Below are 23322 nucleotides of genomic sequence, written 5' to 3' on the forward strand. Positions count from 1 at the left end.
AACTCACTAGTCAAAATCCGAACCAGATTATCAAAGAAAACAATTCCACAATCCAACAAGCATCATTAAAACAAATTCGTCGAATCTTAAACTAGCTCGAGATAAGACTTCATCTAACCAAAATCAGATAGTACCATCACATTGATCAAAGTTTCACCATCTAATGGATCCTATCACAAACAAAATACAGAGTTTAATCCTTAAGTTGTCAAATTGAGTTTCCATATTAGGAGACTCTTATCCATATCATTTAACACACTTTGTCGTGGGGGCGAACCTAAACCTCTACTTGATAAAGTAAGCTTGAGTTTTTCAAACAAAGTATCACAATCCAACATCAAAGGAAACCATTGATCATTCGTGTATGACCACTCCTCATATTTTGAGAAGAACAAGTATTCATCACAAAACTGAGTTGAAGAAGAGACAACCTAGTTCTAAAAAACTTGCAAAAAGGAATAAGTTTCTCTATATTAATCACCAACTTTTTAAATCACTTCGCGCATTCTTGCATCACATGTGATTGCATATTCAAAGCAAATCAAACGAGTTTGACAAAGAACCTTTAAGAATCAGAGCTTATATTTAGAAAGGGACATTCAACCAACGCTTAAATCATGGAGGAAGGATCAACCCCGCTTTATTCCCACAATTCTGTATCACTTATAACGAAGCTCGACTTGAACCACCAACCCCTGAGAGAGAAGAAGAAAATGAAACTCCCTTTGTAACCGAAAGTTTTTATTGAGAAACGTATTCTATCCACCAAACATCATCAAAAACTTCAATACAAATAAATGCCTGTTGTCACTCGCTCTCAAAGAAACAAGAAAAGTGAATCACAACCAGAGTCCAAGTATGGGTCGTAGATTATCCAGTCCAAGTATGGGCCATAGATTGTCCTTTCTAGGTGTCTGTTGTTTTTGGTGGTATCACTACTTGTGAGTTTCTCTATGGACCGGTTTGGCAGTTATGTAATGGGTATGGGCCCTCTCCCACATTTATTAATCAAAATTGTATAAAAGTCATACTAAAAATGTTTAAAGTGGCCGAAAATGCAAACAAAACAAGAAATTATAACCACTTAAGAAATAAGAATAAAGTGATAGAGAAAGACAAAACAACTAAGACTAATAAATATAAATTAAAGCGAGAAATTAACTAAATAAAAATCCAAACTAAAAAATATTGAACCTAAACAAAATGAAACCAAAACAAGCATTAAAATAATAATTACTAGACAAAAAATAAGAAACTTGTAACAACCTCTAATATACTAACCAACTAATCAAAAGAAAGCTTATTTACATATATTTCTTGTAATTGTCAGCAGTAACCATTACAAGTGGGTTTGACCAAATTTTGGCATACATAAAGGACAAACTGCATGTAACATTCTTATTTGAATCTTAGAATCTATTAAAACATGATGTTATTAGCGGTCATACCCTTATAACATTCATATATAATGTTCTAATATAAGGTTATAAAACCTTATATATTATATGCTTTATAAGAATATCAAATTTGAAATAATTATTATAATCTAATAACTAATAGATTATTAATTAGTTATCAATGGGGGTTATCAAAAAGGTGTGACTAGTGAAGCCACCCTTCCTCATATATTTAAGGAGGTACTCCCTCATTTGAGAGAAGTGAAAATTTGGATATTTATAGTGAGCTCTATCACTATGCACAAGAGGTATTATTTGTCATGTAGAAGTATTCCAATGTATCCCCAAATTCAAGTCAATTTTGTCATAGACTATATTTTGTAAGTGTATTAAAAAAATGGTGCTTTATGGGTCTTTTACCCAAAAGGGTTTTCCCCATGTTTATTTTGTGTAATGTGTTAATTTATGGCTGCATGATTCTTAATGCACTTTTTTTTATATATTGTTTATAATGATTAGTCTCCTAAGATCCTAATTTCTAATAGAATTTGTCAAGACGTCAACACATTGTGCAAATTTCTACACATCATGATCTCGTCTAACTAATATCTTCCAAAATCAAACTAAAATCTACTAACATTTCATTATTATCATTTATGAAGTAAAAAACATGAAATCTCAATCATTGGTTTAGTTATAAATGCACTAGGCATAACGCACAAGTGTGAAATTGACACAAGGTGCAATTTGTGACACTACAATACTAATAGGCAATTTTGAACAAATTTTAACAGAAACATAAAATGTAAAAAAACTAAACCTTATTATATATTTTGTGACATATTTAATGGTAATAAATTGATCGATTGCATCGACAATACCATGAATAATACTCTCATCCCAAAGCTCTAGAAGGAGCTTTGAGAGATGAACCTAGATAGGAACCTTATTAATCTTGATAGTGTAAAACTAGTAGACAATCTTTTAAATTGAAGCAATGCATTACCAAGAAACCAAGGACCTCAATACAGAACTTTGGTGTGCCCATCAATTATTGGAATGAGAATAGAAGGAATGTGTTTCTCAAAGACATCACCTAGACTAATCCAATTGCAAGCCAACATTCATCATTGTAGATGCTCTATCCACCCACCCATCAAGAATATAAAGAATAGGGTCATGTAAGAGGTGCATCAACATGAGAATGTGAGACCACTAAAGAGTGACCTCCCCAATCCTCTACTCTTGCAACACACTCAGGAGAGGAGGAGGCACATGAGGGAAATCTTCAATAACAGTCTGATTGGTAGAAAAAGGAAGGGGGGCCATGTCGCAAGAAGGGACCCATTACACATGTCGTCCTAAGAATAGATTGAGATAACATACTCAACCTAGCAATACGGCTAAAGGAAGAGAAATATTGGCCTCACGAAGGAGGTCTAGCAACAACCCTCCATCATCCTCAATGACTCCAAAGGCCTCCTCATCCATACCATCCTCCAAAATATATCCAAAATTGTCAATTATGTGATGATGTCTTATAAAGGATTAAGAATAACTATATTTGAATTGATTATATTGGTAATATATTGCTTCAAGATCTAGAGGTTAGTTTTTTTATTAAACGGATAACAATATGTCACCTATATTTGTGTTTCTTCATTTTTATTTTTATTTTAAACTAAATAATTTTCCTTACTACACTACTCACGCATTTGATAGTCTTGATTGATATTCTAGAAACTAAAGCGCATTCGTCAAATTTATCTCCGTAATTTTCTCGGTCCCTCACAATACGCTCTTCGAGTCACATATGCGACAAAAAAATGGAACTACTTATCAAATTGGAAATATATATTTATTGAGGATAATCATAATAAATGATAACCATCTCTTAATGTAAATTGATTGTAATATTTAATACATGAGATTTTATAGCTTATTTTTCTTACTCAAAATTTATATTATGTAAGTTTGTAACACTTTTTTTTGGTACAATATTTCATTACTCACTTGCAAGGAAATCACTATAAATCAATCAATTGACAAATGAAGTGATTGGATGATCATCAATGAAGACATTTATAATCAATATTAATTGATATTTCTCCTCAATTCATCAATTGACATGAAGTTTGCAATAAGATGTCAAATTCTTTGACCAATAAGTATCTCAATGATTAATTTTATTAGTAATTTTGATTAAAAAGTATCTCAATGATATTCTATAAAGTAAAGCGCATTCATCAAATTTATCTCCGTCCTTCACAATACGCTCTTCGAGTCACATATGCAACAAAAAAATGGAACTACTTATCAAATTGTAGAGCTGTGAATCCCTGTCTCGAAAACCCCTTTTACTTGTAGAGAACATGCATAAACGACTCTGGTTTTGTTCTTATTCAAATCTGACTCCAACTAAACGAAGACGATGATTTTGGCGCCTTTTCAATTCTTCCGTTGATTGCGCGCAATTGCCGTTGTTTCACTGGCCAAGTCTCTGACTTGACTGACTTTTGTAATGTTAGTTTTGTTCTCTATAATTAGAGAACGTAGATGAGTAAACATTTATATGTTTGGGTCACAAGGATTTGTCTGGTCTGGCGAAGCAGCATGGCTTCCCGGCAAGGAAATAAGGATTCCTATGCTTTATCGTTAACAAGATTGTCAAGATTATTTATCTCCAGTTTTGTGAGGCTAAAGGTTGATCTTAGGAAGACAAATTATAAAGACATTGAGGTGGAGTCTAAGAAGAAAAAGAAAGCTAAAGGGAGTTTAAAAGAGCATGCAAGGAACCTTCACTGGTAGGTCAAGTTTCTTTTACTCAAAAAGCATTAAATTTTATAAAAAAAAACTATTTGATTGATTTTTATTCTACATATTTTATGTTGTTTTTGTGCTACTTCGCTGCAATCTAGACTTAGATTTTTTTGGATGTTAGTTATGTTGGTATTTTTGTTTCTAAATTCTTCTATTTTGTAAGGGATTGGGACCTTATTTTCCTTTTTATGTATCAAAAACATTTCTAAATATTTTTATCATGTGTGTATTAAATGAATGTCGTTTTCATATAATATAGATATTTATAAACTAAAAGAGCTTACTACTACTGTATGAATAAAGAGAATATTATATCTTAATGTGTGCAAATTATATGTACATGTAATAATCTAATTTGATTTATCTTATAAAATGAGTTGTTATAGGTAAAGAAAGAGTAGAGCTTTGTCAAAGATCAAACTCCTTTTTAAGTTAGACTAGGCTATGTGATGAATCCTAGTCCAGGATTTGGCCATTGTCGAGGTTTTCTACTAGGCAACAAAAATCTTAGACTCTTAATCTTCCCTCCCCCCTCGTCATGAATCAATGGCAGGCATGTATGTCGTCCTTGTGCTTTACCTCCTCTTCCACCCGTGGCTGTCTACTAAAGCCCAAACAACCTTCGTCTTTCCCAAACTGACTAGTTTAACCAGTAGAAACTTGTCAAGCCTGTATTTGCAAGGGAACGTTGTATTTTGTAACGAAACCCAATCTTATAGGTATCCGCTTGACCAATCATTCATAATACATTACTGGTAGTGTTTTACATTCAGAAGTTGTGCGTATGAAAGAGCGCAGGTTCAAGAATGCAACTTCTAGTTTCATATTCGCCCTGGCTCCGCCTCCACAGAATTCGATAAGTGGGAATGGACTGACATTTATCATAATGCCCAAAAAGACACATAAGGGAGGGCAACAAGATTCATACCTTGGTTTGTTCAATTTCACAAGCTTGGGACAACCTCCAATCATCTGTTTGCAGTCGAATTCGACACAGTAAAGAACCCAGAATTCGATGTCATCAATGACAATCACGTTGGCTGGTGACCAGTTCATTCAATTAGATCTAAATGGGAGAAAGAATATTCAAGCTTGGATTGACTATGATCATCTCCACGATCAGCTCAATGCTACCATAGCTCTGGCCGGTTCACTTCGCCCGGAAAGACCACTGCAATGGAAGAAAAATTTTGAGTTTGGGATTTGAAGGTTTTTGGCAAGGTTTACAAAGGAGTCCTTCCTAGTAATGGCTTCCAAGTTCCAAGTGGCTCTGAAATCTATCTTTTGAGAGATCAATAAAGGCTCTCATAGAAGAAATTTCAACTCTTCCTAGTAATGGCTTCAAATCTATCTTTTGATTAGTGCATTTTCTTGATGCTAAACAGATTTTGAAGATGGTTCCAGAGTGTCTCACCTTTGTAAAGATATCTGTAAGTTGTTCTTGAGCCTTTACCTCAATTTTACATATTTTTTCTGAACTGAATTTCAAATAAATTAATATTTCAAATCAAAATGCTTTGTCGTACTATGATCGATAAGATTCTCAACCAATTTAATTACATACATGTTGTCACAAAAAGGTCATTGCAGGCTAAATTTGTTTCTCCCCATATCCTCTATGACTTTTCAAAACTATAATGATTGTGTATGTTAAAAAGTGACTACAATATATTCTATTTCTTTAGATGAAAAAGAAAATGTAATTTGCTTTTTTTGATCTCCATGGAACTAAAGCTAAACAAAGTGAGATACAATTACCAAATGTAGACATCTGATCTTCCAAACTTCCTCTCCAATCAAAGTCACTAAAGACAACAAGTTGATACCTTTTTGAGTTGCATAATAAGAAATACTAAAACTTGTAGTACCTTTCACATACCTCAATATCTTCTTGTTTTTCTTCATATGAATTTTGGATAGCTTAGTCATATACCTTGAAACAAGAGAAACTAAATAAGTAAATTATGGTCGTGTGAGTTAGAAACGTCAATCTTCCAACAAAACTTTCATAAGTTGTTTCACCATCTATTTTAGTAATATCTTCTCTACGTAACCCACCTTCATAAGTAGATGGAATGGATGTTGCTTTCATTCAATGGTACCAAATTTTTAACATTGTCTTTTGCATATTTTATTTGATAAATAAAAATTCTATCCTCACTATGATGAACCTCAATTTATTAGAAAGTATTGCATGAGACCTAGACCTTTCATTTCAAATTTGTTCATTATTAACAATTTTGGATTCATCCCTCATATTAAAACTACTACCCATATACAACAAATCATCAATATAAAAATCTCCTTTCTTATAGTGAAGAGTAGGCCCACTCTTGTTTCTCTTGAATTCATTATACTAAAACTATCCATTTATCCTAGCATACCATCTCTTGATGCTTGCTTGAGGCCAAACAAAACCTTCTTTAGATTGTATACTTGGTGTTATGGTTCTTTACCTTGCACTTCAAAACCCTATGTTTGTTGGACATAGAATTCCTTTTCTAACTACCCATTTATGAAGACACGTTTCATAGTAAAACCATTATTCTAATGGTTTGTTCTTTTGCTAGTGATGGAAATATATCTTCATAATCTATTGCATACCTTTGTATGAAGCCTTTTACAGCTAACTATGCCTTGCATCTTTCAACACTCCTATCAATGTTGTACTTAGTCTCAAGTAAATCCACATTGTAACGATATTTTTCTTCTCATTTGGAATCTATGTAAATTCTCAAGAATCATTCCTATTAATAGAATCTACCTCTTCTTGCATTGCTTGCACCCAAACCTCATTAGTACATGCATCTTCAAACAATAATAGTTCAAATTTAAATTGTGAAAGTAAAGTAAAATTCATTATCTCACCTCTCAAATTATCTTCATATGCTTTACTTATTTTCCTCTAATAAATGTTGCTTCAAATTCTTGTCTATCTTGGAGAAACTTTGACTTGAAGTTAGACTTACACTAAAATTAAAAGAGGTGCTACTTTATTGACTTGTAGTGCCAAAATCTAAAATATTAGTGGATTTAACTCATTCAGATTATTATCATTGAGACTATCATTAAAAATAGATTTTGACTTCTCAACATGTCTTTCTTGATGTCTCTAAACTCTTCTTGCATCAAAAATCACATCACTTGACACAGCCATACTATTACTAAGAGGATTTCACAACCTAAACTCTCCCTTCATCAAAAGATAACATATCTTGACACAAAAATACTATTCGTGAGAGGATTAGACAACCTATAGTCCTCGATTTGTTCACCATACCAAACAAAAATGTATGATTGACTTTTTTGGATCTAAATTTATTCCTTTTGACCAACTACATGAACACAAACTTCAAAATAATTAGCACTATTCTTTCTCTCATTCTAGGCTTCATAAGGTGTCATGGCAAGTGCACTAGTGAGATTTTATTTGAGAATATTCACTACTATAGAATCTACATTAGCCCAAAAAGAAAATGCTCAATCTCTTGGTTTGAAATATAACCCTTATCATTTTCACCATTGTATGATTCTCCCTTTCAATGATGTCATTTTTTTGAGGTGTGTAAGAAATAGTGAGTTGTCTTTAGATGTCACTAAGATTACAATAATCCATAAAATCTCTTGAACAAAATTACACTCTATGATTGGTCCTTAAGACCTTTTTTTTATCATCATTTTCATTTTCCACGAGGACTTTAAGATTGTTGAATACATCAAAGGCTTGATTATTTTGGTCTTAAAAAAAGTTAAAACAAACACTTTAAAGAATAATCAATAAAGTATATCAAAATGAACTAACTAAAGTTGATAATGGATGCTCCATGTGCATTGCTTTCTAAAAATTTCTCTTCTCCATGTAAAAAACAAACATTTAAAAATTGATGTTCATTGTATCTAAGATCTTGTTCAAGCTCATGTTTTTCATCTGGATTATTATTTTAGTAATGAGACATGTTCACTATGAACATGATACAAACCAACTCCATAGAATACTTGATATGATAAAGGTAAACATAAAAAAGAACGGTAATATAATATTCTCACCTCTTTTATATTTCCTCTCGATGTATATTTTATTCTAACCAATCTTAAGAATTTTAAAAAAAAAATTGTCTAAATTTTTCCATATTTTAAAATTGATATATTATTAAAAATCTTCAGATACTTCTTTTAGGTTTTTTTTTTTTTTAATTTTAATAAAGAACGAATCAATCATCAACTAAAAACTAGAGTTAGATTGTGGTCAGGATTTGTAAATGGAAATTTAAATTTTTAATCTAAATTAATTCAATAAATTGTGCTCTAGCAGTGCTCTGTTCACCTATGTTTTGGAGGTGCTTGTGACAATTCTAGTTAAAAAATTATTTTTCTAGACTACTATTAGATATATATACACCACTTTTAAATCCCTGGAACTTTCAGGTGAGCTGAACACAGGGTAGACAGGAGTTTTGTTGGTTTCAAACAGACCAAAATATTGTCCATAGCAGATATAAAAGGCTACCCGATTTCAGTTATCACACTTGGAATATTGTCCATAGCAGATATAAAAGTGTCGACTTTAGCGTCGAACAAGTTGTTATACATTAGATGCCATCAGTCACCACAGCGCTTGTCTGCAAAAATTCAATCTCTGTTGTATTTGTAGCTAAAGTATGGATAGACACTGGCCAGGAAAGGAGGGTATTTATCTGACAAAAACTTAAGTATGGCACTCATATTCTCACCAAATGTTCCCTTGGAGGGAGGAAATGAATTGTACAGCACGGACGTTGCGTGTGGTGTAGAGACCTTGATGTCGTTCTGCAAATTGGCGTTACTCAATGCCTTCTGAATATTGTTCATAGCAGGCACGAGATATGAAACGTATGCTCTGTTTGCAAAAACCTCGTTTTCCACTGCAATGTATTTGATGTGGACAGGACAGAATGGTTTAATGTTGTCATTCACCCGTTCGCTACATCCTGGTCACCTGCAATCGTTTTAAGCTCAGTGTTGTCAACTCCCACAATCACTTCTATTCAAGAATTCTTCAGGGCCTCCAGCGCGGCTTGATTTGCTTGGTATAATCTCACCTTTTCTATATTGTTTGACTGCAACAGATTCACCACCTCATCGTGAGAAGGCAAATTGTCTGAAAGCATTCCATAGCATACTCCTATCTTTGCACCATCTGCTAGACATTAAAAGAAAGGATTTATGCGTGAATATTAAGAGATTTGATTAACATGAGATAAATACATTTTACTTTCAACACAACATAATTTAGTTTATTTCAATTGAATTTTTAAAGAAAATATATGGAGTTTTATTAACAGGTCATTTTAATAAACTATTAATGCTAAACTATTGGGCAATGTCTTTAAGTTTTCAAGGAATGTCTTTTTTATGTTGGCATTAACTGTTTCTTTTTCTATTTGCTGTCAACTGCAACCTGAACCAATTCCATTGAGGGAATAATTTGTACCACTGCCTCACCAAACCCATGACTTTATAACCTTCACCTTGATCCACACTACCCTAAACAGGTTATCATTTTCCAATAGAGGCGTTGTATTGTGTTGATACTAGTAAGTTACTGTATCCCTGTACTTTTATTTTTATAATACAATTGCCCTGACAAATTTTCTCTGGCGTCTGCATCTTCTGAAGATATGATCGATGCATTGGAGATGAGATTTCTGTGTTGGATTGGAGATTGGATTGCTGCGTTGGAGATCATGATAATGATGCCGAGTCAAAGATCATATCTTTTTAGTTTTTAATCTTGTTTTTAGTTTTTTAGTTTTATGCTTTAATAAATCAGCAGTTTGCAAACTGCTATAATAAGGCTTTGTTTTTAGTTTTTTGAGTTGTCTTAGGAAATGAATCATCTGTAAAACAATTCAATATTATTGTAATTTACACATTCAATTTTTCGAATGTAATCGTTCAACTCAGTTTTGAGTAAAGTTAGTTTTTGATATGCAATAATGAAGGAAATGAAGCAGAACATGATACAAAAACAGAGTATGGAGAAAACAGAGCAGCACACAAGAAAGACAAATTTTTATTTATCAGACCATATTTTCCTTCTTCCATTCATCTCACAAAATGATTACAAAATGCCTCTTTTAATGGAGGTCTTAGATGTTTCTAGAATGGGCAGAGGTAGCTGGAAACTTCCAGAATTTTGCATATAAAATAATGTTTTAAGACTATAGATGGTACGGTGGACAGGTTGGAGTAGATGTAAGTCCTGCTAATTCTGTAAACATTTGTGCATACGGAGCATGTGGATGGGGTAGGTGAGATTAGACTCCAACACTCCCCCTTAATCTCAACTACCAATATTCTATCCATTCTTTTGTTCTTTCCAGCTTTCTTCAACTATCTTTCCTTTTTGTCTGTGATCTCTTCTTTGGTTTTCTTACTAACTGGTTGTTGCTACAGCTACTGCATTTTTCAGCATTCACAATGTGTTCTCTTTAACTGATATCCTCCTCTGATTTTCTGATTTCTTTCATCAACTTCTCTTTCTTTCTTGTCCTCCAATTTTCTTCAACTGCTGCTGTAGTCTCTCAATCTCTTTGATTTGAAGTCTTCAAAACATCATACAATCAGTAGTTGCCTTGCTAGACAATGGTTTCTTTTGGCTGAAAACATTTTTAATCCCTTTTGGACATTCAAAGCTTTCATTACTTCTATTGTTCTTCACATATGAACATTTGTACAATCTTTTGAACATACCTGTGAACTTTTGCCAACTAGGTCCATAGGTCCATCCACAATCCATTTTTATACAACCTGGTATTGATTCTTTCTTCCAACACATTTTTTCAGAATGATTTCTTAAACCACAAATTTTACATGGATGTAAGTCCCAACACATTTCTTTTGTGTGTCCTTCTCTATTGCAATGAGAACACCTAATACAATGGCTTTTATGCGTTGTTTTGCTTGAACTAGTAGCATCATTTTCTTTTCTTGGGACATATCCAAGACCTTCATACTTTGGCCTCATTATAGGCTCAATAGGCTCTCTAATTCTTTGTTCTTGTTTTCCCAATCCTTGACCTTTATAACCCATTTTCTTCATGATTTTTAAACCAATATTCTTATCATCACAACTAACATAATGTGTAAACACATTCTCATCTTCTTTCTTGCATTCTTTATCACAAACAGTTTCAACTAAATCACCTTCACTAAATGATGAACACAAATCTTTTGTGTCACATGAAGCATTACTAACTAGTGGTTTTAACTTCAAACATTCATTCTCTTGTTTCAGATTTAAGAGTTCCCTTTTCTGTAAATTGTTTTCTTCTTCTAACCTTTTTGACATTTCTTCCAAATCATCAAACTTCCTTTTGACATCATCAAATAACTGTAATTTCTCTTCTAATTCCTTATTTTTATCTTTGACTTCATTCAGTTCTTTTTCAAGATTATAATTTTCATCTAACAATTCACATTTTTCCATTTGCTTCTCTTTTAAAAGACATATCATTTCTAAAATTTTCTTATTACATTCCTTCAATTCTTCTTTTAAATCATTTGTTTTCTCTTTCTTTACTCTATCAACTTTTCCCATTGAAACAAAAGAAATTTAAAGTTACCTTGTCTGATACTTGACTATGTTTCTGCTGCTGCAAATCGCCTCTTTTAAACAACTTCATGCACCTTCACAGTCTTTGAATAGAAATTTTCCCTTTTACTAGTAAATCACCTCCTTCAAAGCTTGGTGTCTTGAGTTCAGCTTCTTTCTATGGCAACCCCCTTTCCATCAAAGATGCAGCCTTCTCTCACTTTTCTAAAGACAACCTCACATTACATGCTGCCAGCAGAGTTCTACTAAATACAGGATTTTTCAAACACAAGCCTCTCAAAGGGAGCAAACACAAACTCAAAGGAGCAAACACAAATGGATACCAGTGCTACCATTACTATATGCATGGTGACCATTATCTCTTAACAATCTCTTTGAACTCATTCAAACACAAGTACTATGACATTCTCACTATGGAATGGGCAAACATATGCGATGGACTCCAAGCTTCAGCTTCTTCCTTGCTAGGTTGCTTCAAACTCTTCAAAAAATGCCAGTATTTCTTTTGTTCTCCCAGCAGTGACTAAGTCAACTCAGGTCTTAATCTTTTGTTATCCTCCGTATGCTAGTGGTCAAACATTGAGAACTCCATTGTTCTCCAATCGGCTTAATATCCTTTTCTCGACTGAATAGCAGCTTTTCACAAATCTAATCGATTCTCCTTCCAAGTGGCAACTTCAGTAACCTGCCTTCTATGGCAGTGGCTTCTCTTTTTCTTCTCACAAATTACCTGTGATGCCATCCTTTAAGTTGCAGCTTCTTAGTCTCTATTTTCTGCAGCATTTCTACTTTTTCTTCAACATTTTTGCACTCCAATGAATCACCTTCTGTGGTAGCGGCTAGATCTCCTTCTATAGCTGTCTTTCTCTTTCTACAATTAGAGGCCTTGTCTTCAGACCTGCATTCTTCTTCTACCTTTGGCCTCCCTGGATTTTACTGTTGCTTAAAACAGCTAAGAACTATCCTTAGGCATCCTCAATTCCCAGCTAACACAATCGACCGGGCTCTGATACCACTGAAGGAAATGAAGCAGAACATGATACAAAAACAGAAAATGGAGAAAACAGAGCAGCACACAAGAAAGACAAATTTTTATTTATCAGACCATATTTTCCTTTTACCATTCATCTCACAAAATGATTACAAAATGCCTCTTTTAATGGAGGTCTTAGATGTTTCTAGAATAGGCAGAGGTAGCTGGAAACTTCCAGAATTTTGCATATAAAATAATGTTTTAAGACTATAGATGGTACAGTGGACAGGTTGGAGTAGATGTAAGTCCTGCTAATTCTGTAAACATTTGTGCATACGGAGCAGGTGGATGGGGTAGGTGAGATTAGACTCCAACAAATAATAAGATATGCAGAGTTTCTCAGCTTAATATTTCTTTTAATCTAGTTAGTTTTTTTATATAAAATACTAAGATAAGCAGATTTTCTTAGCTGAATATTTCTTTCAGTATTTTGGAGTATTGTTTGAATTATCATAATCTTTCATCTTCAGCTTTAATTTCTAAATCATAGCATCTATAGCTTTTATATCAACCTCATACTCAACCACAGGCTCCTTGCCCTTTACTCTTGGTGTCAAAGGGCTTGTCTGGAAACCCGCATTTTCCTTGTCCTCAACATCTATTTTCAACAGGATAGTGCATCAAGATAGTAAGGAAACTTTCATGCACAACTGTATCACCCACTGCCACTTTCAACATTCTTAGAAAATCATCCATAATGGTGCCTCTTGATATACCCATCCTGCCCATCATAAACTTACATGCTCCAATCCGAATGTCTAAACATTGATTGCCCACAAGAAGGAAGATGATAAATGTTGCATAAGCAATGATACAAAACTGCCTTAAGAACCGCTGCCAGTTATAGCACAATCAATTCTTCTGGAGGCTTTGAGATGCCAAATGGGATGGCCAAAAACACAACCTAGCCTTAAAGTTTTTGAGCATAAGCTAATAGTTCAGAGCTCAATGAGGCCAATCTTCCACCTTCCTACTTTCCAAATAAGATATATCCTGTAAGATTCACTCCTCCATTTGTCATGTGATCCGGTATCCCATTCTGTGTTAGGAGCCTCTGTTTTTTAAGTTTGCAGAGGGATTATATTGAGGGTGGGATTGGAATGTTTTCCAACACTTAATTTAGATTCCCGTGAACAAATTTAAGAATAATCTTTTGAGGGAAAATTTCTTATTCAAGTACTATTTTCTTAAAATAATTCAATCAAATTATTTAGCAATATTGTTGTTAAGAAAACTAATGGAACTACCAACATTTGAAACTTTAAACTTGCCCAATACTAAATAATTCATTGTACTATTAACAAAAACAATTTTAGATGTAGTATTCAACTTTTTAAAAAATTTATGGTTTTCTTTTGAGATACAAAGAAGGAATCAATCATTTGCTAGATTACTGTTAGATATATATACACCACTTTTAAATCCCTGGAACTTTCAGGTGAGCTGAGCGGAGGGTAAACAGAACTTTCAGCTAGGAAGTCCATAGGGTAGACAGGAATTTTAGTGGTATCAAACAGACCAAAATGGCGCGCCTCAGACCCAGTCTTCTGATTCTCATTGAACAGTGTAAAAATATATGTCTCAATTGTCGTTCCAGGTCTCTTTGGTGTTCCTGCATTTGACAAAACATGCTTGATGAGATTGTTGTTGTAAGTTCGGGCATTGTCCACAGTAGCCACGGCATTGCCTGCAGTGGGCCACCCACTTTCAGTTATTACAATTGGAATATTGGAATGTCCCAGCTTTTCCATAGCAGATATAAAAGCGTCCACAAAAACGTCGAACAAGTTGTTATACATTAAATTGCCATCAGTCACCACAGTACTTGTCGATCTAAACAGCGAATAGTCTGCAGAAGTTGAACCTGCGGAGTTTTTGTAGCTGAAGTATGGATAGACGTGGGCCATGAAAGTGGAGCCATTATCTGATAGAAAGTTAAGGATAGCACTCATATCCTCACCAAATGTTCCCTCAGACGGAGGAAACGAGTTGTTCAACACGGACGTTGGGTATGGTGTGGAGACCTTGATGTTGTTCTGCAAATCAGCCTTCCTCAATGCCCTCTGAATGTTTTCCATTGCAGGCAGGAGATACAAAATGAGTGTTCTATTTAAAAATACCTCGTTTCCCACTGCAATGTATTTGATGTTGACAGAAGGATAGAATTGTTTAATGTTGTCATTCACCCATATGTTCGCTACATCCTGGTCATCTGCAATCGTCTGAAGCTCAGCGTTGCGAACTCCCACAATCACTTCGATTCCAGAATTCTTCAGGGCCTGCAGGGCGTCCTGACTTGCAAAGTATAATCTCACCTTTCCTATGTTGTTTGACTGCATCAGATTCACCTCCTCATTGTGATAAGGCAAACTGTCTGAAAGCATTCCATAGCGTACTCCTATCTTTTCACCATCTGTGAGAAAATTAAGAGATTTATATGTGTGAATATTAAGAGATTTCGTCAAAATGAGATGAATACAAATCACGTTTAGTACGACAAAACTTAGTTTAGTTCTATTTAATTTTTTTAAAGTTAATATATGGGATTTCATTGACAGGTCATTTTCGCAAACTATTAATACTAAAATACAAGGGAATTTTCTTAAGTTTTCAAGGAATGTCTTTTTCGTATTGTTTATGTTGGCATTATAACTGGTTGTTTTTCCTATGTGTTCTCCATTCTTCATTTTTAAAGAATTTTGCTTGCTATAGTCTCTGACTGATTCTGTAACAGAAATAGGATCCCAGTTTTCTTTAGGGATCCCAATTTTCCTTTTAATCTAATCAAAATTATAAAATAGCTCTAAACTATAAGATTAAATTAGCAACCAGTAGTAGCCACCAGATAATATTACAATACAAACATAGCACTACCAAAACACGTCAGGGCAATTGAGAAAAATTTCCAATGGACCACTCTCATAGTAGATGGACCTGTCAATCAGTGACTACAAGCCCTAGTACAAGCTACATTTATCGAAACTGCAACCATTGACTGAATCATCGGTCCCACTGCCTCACCCAACCCTTGAAATTTAAAGCCTTGTATACCCGTCACCCTTAACACTACCCTAACCAGTTTAGCATCTTCCAATAGAGGCATTGTGTATCCACTAGTAATCCTTGTACCATAGCTTTTTCTTATAATCATACAAATGTGCTGGCAAATTTTCTTAATGTCTGCATCTTCAGCATCAATTCCTACATCGTGGCATCTATAGCTTTTATATCGACCTCAAACCCAACTACAGGTCTCTTGCCCTTTCCTCCTGGTGTCACAGGGCTTGTCAGGAAACCCCCATTATCCTTGTCATCAATATCCACTTCAACTGGATAGTGCAGCAAGAGAAAAGAAACTTTCATGCACAACTATATCACCCATTGCCACTGATTCTGTAACAGAAATAGAACCCAAATTTCCCTTTTTAATCTAATCAAAAACATATTGTATATGGTGAAAATCGATAACATTAATGACAATATTGAAAGGCTAAATGAATTCAACCACAAAATCCTAGCCTAACAACAACAAAGATCCACCATAACATATGAAGATTACCTAAGACAATGCAAATCAAATGAAATCACAAAGATTATACAATCACATGTCCAATAGGGTTTGGATCTCCATTCTTTCTATCTCCATTGATCTTGCTTGATGTATTTGCTCTCAGATTTTATGTGCACAAGAGCTCAACAAAGAATGGAATGTGGTTGCAAGTAGGATCGCATATGCCAAGTAGTCAATTGATCAAGTAGTTAGGGTTTAATAATGAAGAAAACATCTCCTTATATAGAAGACACAATATGAAATGGAGGGATAAGATTGAGAGGTGTAAAAGGAGGTCGGCTATGATTAGAGGGTAGGTAAAGAAAATAATAAAATAATGAAAGGGTAGGTAGTGTAGGAATTAAGAGATGAATGACATGTGTCATGGGTAGAAAAGGCTAATGAATTAATTAAATAAATAAATATTTATTTAATTAATGGGAGGAAGTGAGATCAATTAAATAAATAAGATATTTATTTAATTTAGGAAAAGGATAATTTAAATAAATAAATGTATTTATTTAAATGAGAAATAAGGCTAGAAGAGGATAAACGAATTAATTAAATAAATAAAGATTTATTTAATTAATAGAAGAATTAGGCTTAGATAATTAAATAAATAAAATTTATTTATTTAGACTAGACAATTTTGGGTGTCTACACATATAATAAAAATTAAACCAACCTCTCAATTATTACTTTTAGAGATCTATGTTTGTAATAATCTTCTATACTGTAACAGGAATAGAACTCTAATTTCTCTTTTTAATCTAATGAAAAAAATATAATATCTGTAAGATTAAATTGACACCCAATAGTAGCCATCGCATAAAATTGCAAAACAACCACAAAACTACCAAAACACATTAGGGCAATTGTGAAACACAATCATTTCCTCTAGAGGCTTTGACATGTCAAATTGGATGACCAAAAACATAAAACCTAGCTCTAAGCTTGTTGATCATAAGCTAATAGTGAGAGCTCAATCAGTCCAATCTTCCACTTCCCTACTTTCCAGTTAAGATATATCCTTAAGATTCACCCCTTCATTTGTCAAGTAAGCCAGTATCCCATTCTGTGTTAGGAGCCCTATTTTTTAAGTTTGCACAAGGCTTATATTGTGGGTGGAGTTGAAAATTTTCCAGACAAGCTTAAGGAGATTTTGCAGATTTGGCAGTTAAATTTAGATTAGGACAATAATTTTGAGGATGATATCTTATTCAACTAGCATCTTTCCCCCAAAAAACTAGCTAAATAATTTCTTATGCAACTGAGCGTCTCGATAAAGAGTGAACCTCACTTGCATGAACTATGTAGAATGAAACGACAATGAGAAGAGCCAAAGCATAGCAATCTTTATTTCCTTGCCGGGAACCCATTCTTTTTGTGAGACCAGGAAAATCCTCCAAGCCCAAACATAAAAATGTTTGCTATCTATGCTCTGTAATTATAGAGAGCAAATCTGACATTTCTTATGTCAGTCAAGTTAGTCTTGGCCGGTGGAAGAATGACAATTGCAAGAAGAATCAACGGAAGCATTGAACGACAATTGCAGTCAAGTCATTAAAAAAAGACGCCGCTTTTCTCCATACAGAATAGCACGAAAGTACAACTAACCATACATAAAAAGAGGCATACAAATTCGCTAACATGCAATGACATACAGCGACGGTGCCATTTGTTGAACGGAGAGCCATTACGGTGGTCACTTTTCAAGCCCTCCCAATTGCTTTCTGTCTAAATCCATTTAAATATAATGTTGTTTATTATTTTATTGTATATATAATATTTGATTGCAGAAATAGACAAACTTCTTGCAGATCGAAGCAAATGGCAACCACAATTTTGGCAGGTATATGTTTATGTTCAATTGGAACTTAAATGGCAAACAGTGCAGGTATACTTGCTGTTGGGATTAAGGTGTTTCAATGATCTTAAAAGTTTCAAGTGGATTTAATTTAATTAGTTTTAATGGTCTTATGTTGCTGATTTTAATGATTTACTCTTATAATATAAATTTTCAAAGTATGATCAACAAGCATTGAGGAGAGAGGGAAATTGTGACACTTGTCACAAGAAGGGAACTTTGAAGAAAAAAAATTCTTAGGAGCTCCTCAAAGTTCCTTCCAAGCGACATGTGGCAATTGCTTCCTATTCTTTAGCACTAATTTGGAAAAAAAATCGATAGGATCATATCTTCCTCATGAATAAACCTGGAGCAAAATACAAAATTCTATTTTGGTAGAAGACTTGATTTTCTTGAACACCTTGCATTTGAGGAATAAATAATATTTGTGTTTAATATTATTTATGCAAGAGTTGTCCAAAAAGGAGTTTCCATTTATGTGTAGCAGATTCATTTAATAAGGATGCTTTTGAGAAGGTTGGTTTTGCTCATTTGCTTTCATTTTAATTGGCATTGAAGAGCCTGGCCAACTTTGTTATCATTAGTGGGTTGTAGCTTGGTTTTTTGTGCAAATCTATTTTTAATAGGAGCTTTTGTAGGTAGAAGTTTCTTAGCCTAGTTATAGATCTAAGATGAGAAGCCCATCTAGAAGGATAGAGATGGAGAAATTCAATGGTGGCAATTTTGGGCTTTGGAAACCCTAGATGGAAGACATGGTTGTTGATAGAGACTTGTGGGACTAAGCCTCAAACAACAAGGTAAGATACTTGGGATACATTGGATTAGAAAACAAGGGTTTGATAAGACTCTATCTAGCTGACTTTTTGCTCCTTAATGTTCATGAGTAGAAGACTATAGCTACACTTTGGAAAAAGCTTGGTGATATTTATCACAGGAAATCCGTGGTAAATAAGCTCTTTTTGAGGAAAAAGTTGTATTCTTCGAGACTGGAGGAAGGAGGATTTGTTGTAGATCATATGACTGCTTTTAATATTTTAGTTGCGCAACTAAGCTCTATTGGTGTAAAAATTGACGATAAAGAAAGATGCATACTCCTATTGTGTTCTTTGTCCAATTAATGGGATCCCCTTGTAATGGTTATTGGAAGCACAATAACCACTTTCAAGATGGAAGATGTGGTTTCTTTGTTGTTGTTTGAAGAAATGCAGATGAAGTCTTCTAAGATGGCTAATGAGGCCCTTTTTGCTCGTGGAATATCAATAGAGAAAGGCAAGAAGAAGGACAATAAAGGCAAGTCAAAGTCTCCAAGGAGATCCAAATTCCCTAGTAAAAAGTCCAAGGCTAAATTTAAGCAGTTAAGTGTTCCCGTGCAACTTTAAAATTGTGACAAAAAGGATAATTTAGAATCTTTCCCTACTTTGGTGGAACGACTATTTTTTAGAAATTAAAAATAAGCCATGGAAGAAAAGGTGGGGCTGAAAATAAGCATGACTGCTTATTAACAAAAGTGCCACGTGGCTCCACAATTTGCTCTCCCTCTTTTTTTAAAGATTTTATTTCTATTTTGTTTTTCAATTTTTAAGTGCACAAATTAGTATTAATACTATTAATAAGAGATTACAATGTTTTGTTTAAAAATAAGCAGCAAAGAAAAATATTCATGGGGCCAGCTACTCAACAAATAGTTCCTAAAAATATTGAGTAGCAGCTACTAGCCAAAATAAGCTAAGCAGCCACATGGGAACATGCTCTAAGTAGATGAATGTAGAATTGTTTGCTTGACCTTGTGTGTGTGTGTACTAGTATTGTTGAATGAGGGAGAAATAGATGATCTGATAAGCGTTAATAAATATATGCTAAGTGTAATAAGTGTGAAGTTTAAAATTGTGAAGCTTAAAATTAAAATGAAATGATCAGCAATGTTTTAATTTTTTAACAAGAGATGCACCGTGTTAAGTTCTTGGTGAAAGTTCAATGTTTTTGTTGATGTTAAATGTACAAGTGCAGTACACATAATAAACAGTATTTTTGTTATTTTATTTTTTTGTTGGCAAGTTTTAGTGTAGTTTTCTCTTAATTAATCAAATGTACTATCAATGTAGAAGGCTAAAGTTATCAATTGATTTTCTAATTGAGTAATAGATGATTGTAAATGCAATGTATACTAAAATCAAATATGTAATGTTAAATAAAAATTATAACAATGTTAGGGGAAAGGAGTCAGTAGTGGACATAGGACCAATAACCGTCATCTTTTTGTTAACCTCACCCCCCATTAGTAGACATAGTAGGAGCCAAAAAAAATGGTAATGGAAGGTTCATTAATTAATATCACATATACCAATAGTGGATAATTTTTTAGCTTTCTTAACCATAATTAGCCCATTACTAGGACATTTGTGCACCACTACTGGGTCATTTGTGTTTAACTACTAGGGCATTTGTCCACTACTACTAGCTATTTAGAGTTATCTACTATTGGCGCAAAGGTGATTATGTATTGGACCAAACTTTGAAATTTTTACTTTTTGACCTTTGTGTATACAATGAATTCCACAATGTGCATCGTTACTACCCACAAGCCAAAACAATAGCTTTAAGCAGTTAAGTCACATGCATAGCGAACAAATTTTTTTTGTTGAAATCAGATGAACTGTTTAGGAGGTTAAGATGCGCAATGTTAGCTATGTCCATTACTGACTCCTTTCCTCTATGTATAATTCTTGCATTTTATAGAAAATGATTTTTACTAATAGTTAAATATTGAAGATAATTAAATGAAACAATTAAAGATCTATAAAAATTATAATTAGAGTATTTTAACTATATAAAATAAATATTTGTTTCACACATCAAAATATTATTTGCTAAAGAATTAAGAACATGTGGATAAAAAAAAAACCAAAAAAAAAGGCATTTTCATCTCAAATAAATGTTGTTAAGAAAAACTTCTAAAAAAAACTAGTTTGAAATAAACATCAAATTGTATAGCATACTAACAATACTACATTGCAAAAATTAGAAGCGTATGAAATGGAGGTCCAATTGATAATTGAAAATATGTTACATAACTTACTTCTATAATCATATAACTCCTATAAAATAGATTTCAGTCTAGACTTGAACAACATGAAGTTGCTTACTAATAGCACCTTGTCCTTTCTTTATGAATAACTTTTGCACTTCTATTTGTTTAGTGTTTTGCTGGATAAACTACAAAAATAGTTTCAGTGTCTAAAGCAAGGAGCATCAACACAGCAAGGAGCATCAACACAACTAGCATTTTCTTCTTTATGACAACTCATGTTCATGCTGCTTGTTCATAAAGTTGAAGTGTCCACAAAAACAAGTTTTTGCAGGTTGTACAACAAAACAAAGAATTCAGACTTTACCTTTATAAATATTGACATGTAAACCTCATTAAAAACTTAAAACATTGCTAATCATTTGATTTCATTTTAAACTTCACACTTATTACACTTAGCATATACTTATTAACATTTATAAGATCATCTATTTCTTCCTCTTTCAACAATACTAGTACGCACACACAAGGTCAAGCAAACAATTCTACGCTTATAGATACTTAGTTCATACATCATGGTCGGCTCTCCAAACGCCATTATTCAAGCTTGACGAAGCACCCACGTAATTTCAAACAATACAATCGCTATCGCTATCGCTATCTGTGCTCCCTCCGTCTTTTACTCGCTGGTTCGTCACGGTTGGGATCTGTGGGGTGTAAGCCTCTCTCCTACCTTGAAGCATCAGCACCACTTGTGCCATGTTTGGCCTGACATTCTCATCATTTTGAATGCATAACAAACTTACCAGAGCAGCTCTTCTCACCTCTTCGACATCTGCATCACTTGCAATTCTTTTATCCACAATATTTATCATGTTTCTCTGACAAATTTGCTCTTTAGCCCAAGCTGGAAGGTAATACCTACTTGATTCTTGCACATTTAGGTCCAGATTTCTTCGGCCTGATATGATTTCCAAGAGAGTCATGCCAAAACTGTAGACATCAACCTTGAGGGTGATGGGAAGGCCAGAGACCCATTCGGGAGCCAAGTATCCTCTCGTTCCTCTGGTAGTCGTTAGTACCTCGCTGAAATCTCTAGCTACAAGCTTTGCTAAGCCGAAGTCCCCCAACTTAGGACTAAAATCCTTATCTAGCAGAATGTTTTCAGGCTTTATGTCGCCATGAATGATGCGATCGTTGCATTCTTCATGCAGATAAAGTAATCCATTTGCAGTACCCAATGCGATCTCAAATCGGGTTCTCCAATCCAGTATCTTCGATTGCCGTTTTGAATTCTTTGTGAAAAGGAAAGAATTTAGAGATCCGTTGGACATGTAATCATAAACCAGTAATCTTCGTGATCCTTGTGCACAAAATCCTTTAAGCCTCACCAAATTCTTGTGATTTGTGATTCCCACAGAGTTGATTTCCGTTCGGAATTGCTTTTCACATTGCTTTGAAACCTCCAGTTTCTTTACGGCTACAAGCGTACCATCTGTTAGAGTTCCTTTGAACACTGAACCAAATCCGCCGCTGCCCAGCTTATTTCTGAAATTCCCAGTTATGGTCTTCAACTCCTCGTAACTGAACATTCTAAGGAATGCATTCGAGGACTCTGCGCACCTTTGTGCCCGTCTTTGCCGACGCCTCCGCCACTGTAGAAATGAAAAAATTAAAGCAATGGCAAGAGCAATAATAGCAAGAAGCTCCGATAGAACAATAATCATAAATTTGTGGTGTGCCAGTGCCATCAAATCACCGTCGCTTCCCGAAAAGAAACTAATGAAATGATACTTGTGTACATGCACTCCAAGCTCCCTGAAATGAATCTGCACTTTGCATGTGGGAGAAATTGAGGTCCTTCGATGAATACTGTCTGCAATGAATCTGCACTACTCCAAAGCCAATGGGTGTATATGAGTATAGACAGTCCCTTTGGGCAAAATGAGTTGGTCGTCGGAGGGGAAAATACACGTACGCGATCTTCCCAGCATATACCCCACGTGAAAAAAATAATCTCATTAGGTCTTTGTCGT

General features: G+C 34.1%; 1 protein-coding gene and 1 pseudogene across 1 annotated transcript; both read right to left on the reverse strand.

Annotated features, from left to right (window-relative positions):
• Positions 1-12537: 12537 nt before the first annotated feature.
• On the reverse strand, positions 12538-17773 carry LOC131871825 (glucan endo-1,3-beta-glucosidase-like). The gene is made up of 3 exons (XM_059216006.1): positions 17695-17773; positions 14277-15257; positions 12538-12737 (listed from the first exon to the last, which is right to left on the reverse strand). The coding sequence occupies exons 1-3, from the start codon at positions 17771-17773 to the stop codon at positions 12538-12540; spliced, it is 1260 nt and encodes a 419-aa protein (XP_059071989.1).
• A 4142-nt stretch (positions 17774-21915) lies between these two features.
• Positions 21916-23322, reverse strand: part of LOC131871826 (uncharacterized) — a 47177-nt pseudogene continuing 45770 nt past the window's right edge.

Source organism: Cryptomeria japonica, unplaced genomic scaffold (assembly GCF_030272615.1).
Source record: "Cryptomeria japonica unplaced genomic scaffold, Sugi_1.0 HiC_scaffold_469, whole genome shotgun sequence".
Classification (NCBI taxonomy): Eukaryota; Viridiplantae; Streptophyta; class Pinopsida; order Cupressales; family Cupressaceae; genus Cryptomeria; species Cryptomeria japonica.

Coding starts and splice junctions, on each gene's coding strand:
- LOC131871825 (XM_059216006.1), bottom strand. CDS start 17,773: ATGGGTTCCCGGCAAGGAAATAAAGATTGCTATGCTTTGGCTCTTCTC. Junction 15,258..17,694: donor ATTCTACATAGTTCATGCAA/GTGAGGTTCACT, acceptor ATTTTCTCACAG/ATGGTGAAAAGATAGGAGTA. Junction 12,738..14,276: donor TCCGCTCAGCTCACCTGAAA/GTTCCAGGGATT, acceptor AGTAAAATCCAG/GGAGGCCAAAGGTAGAAGAA.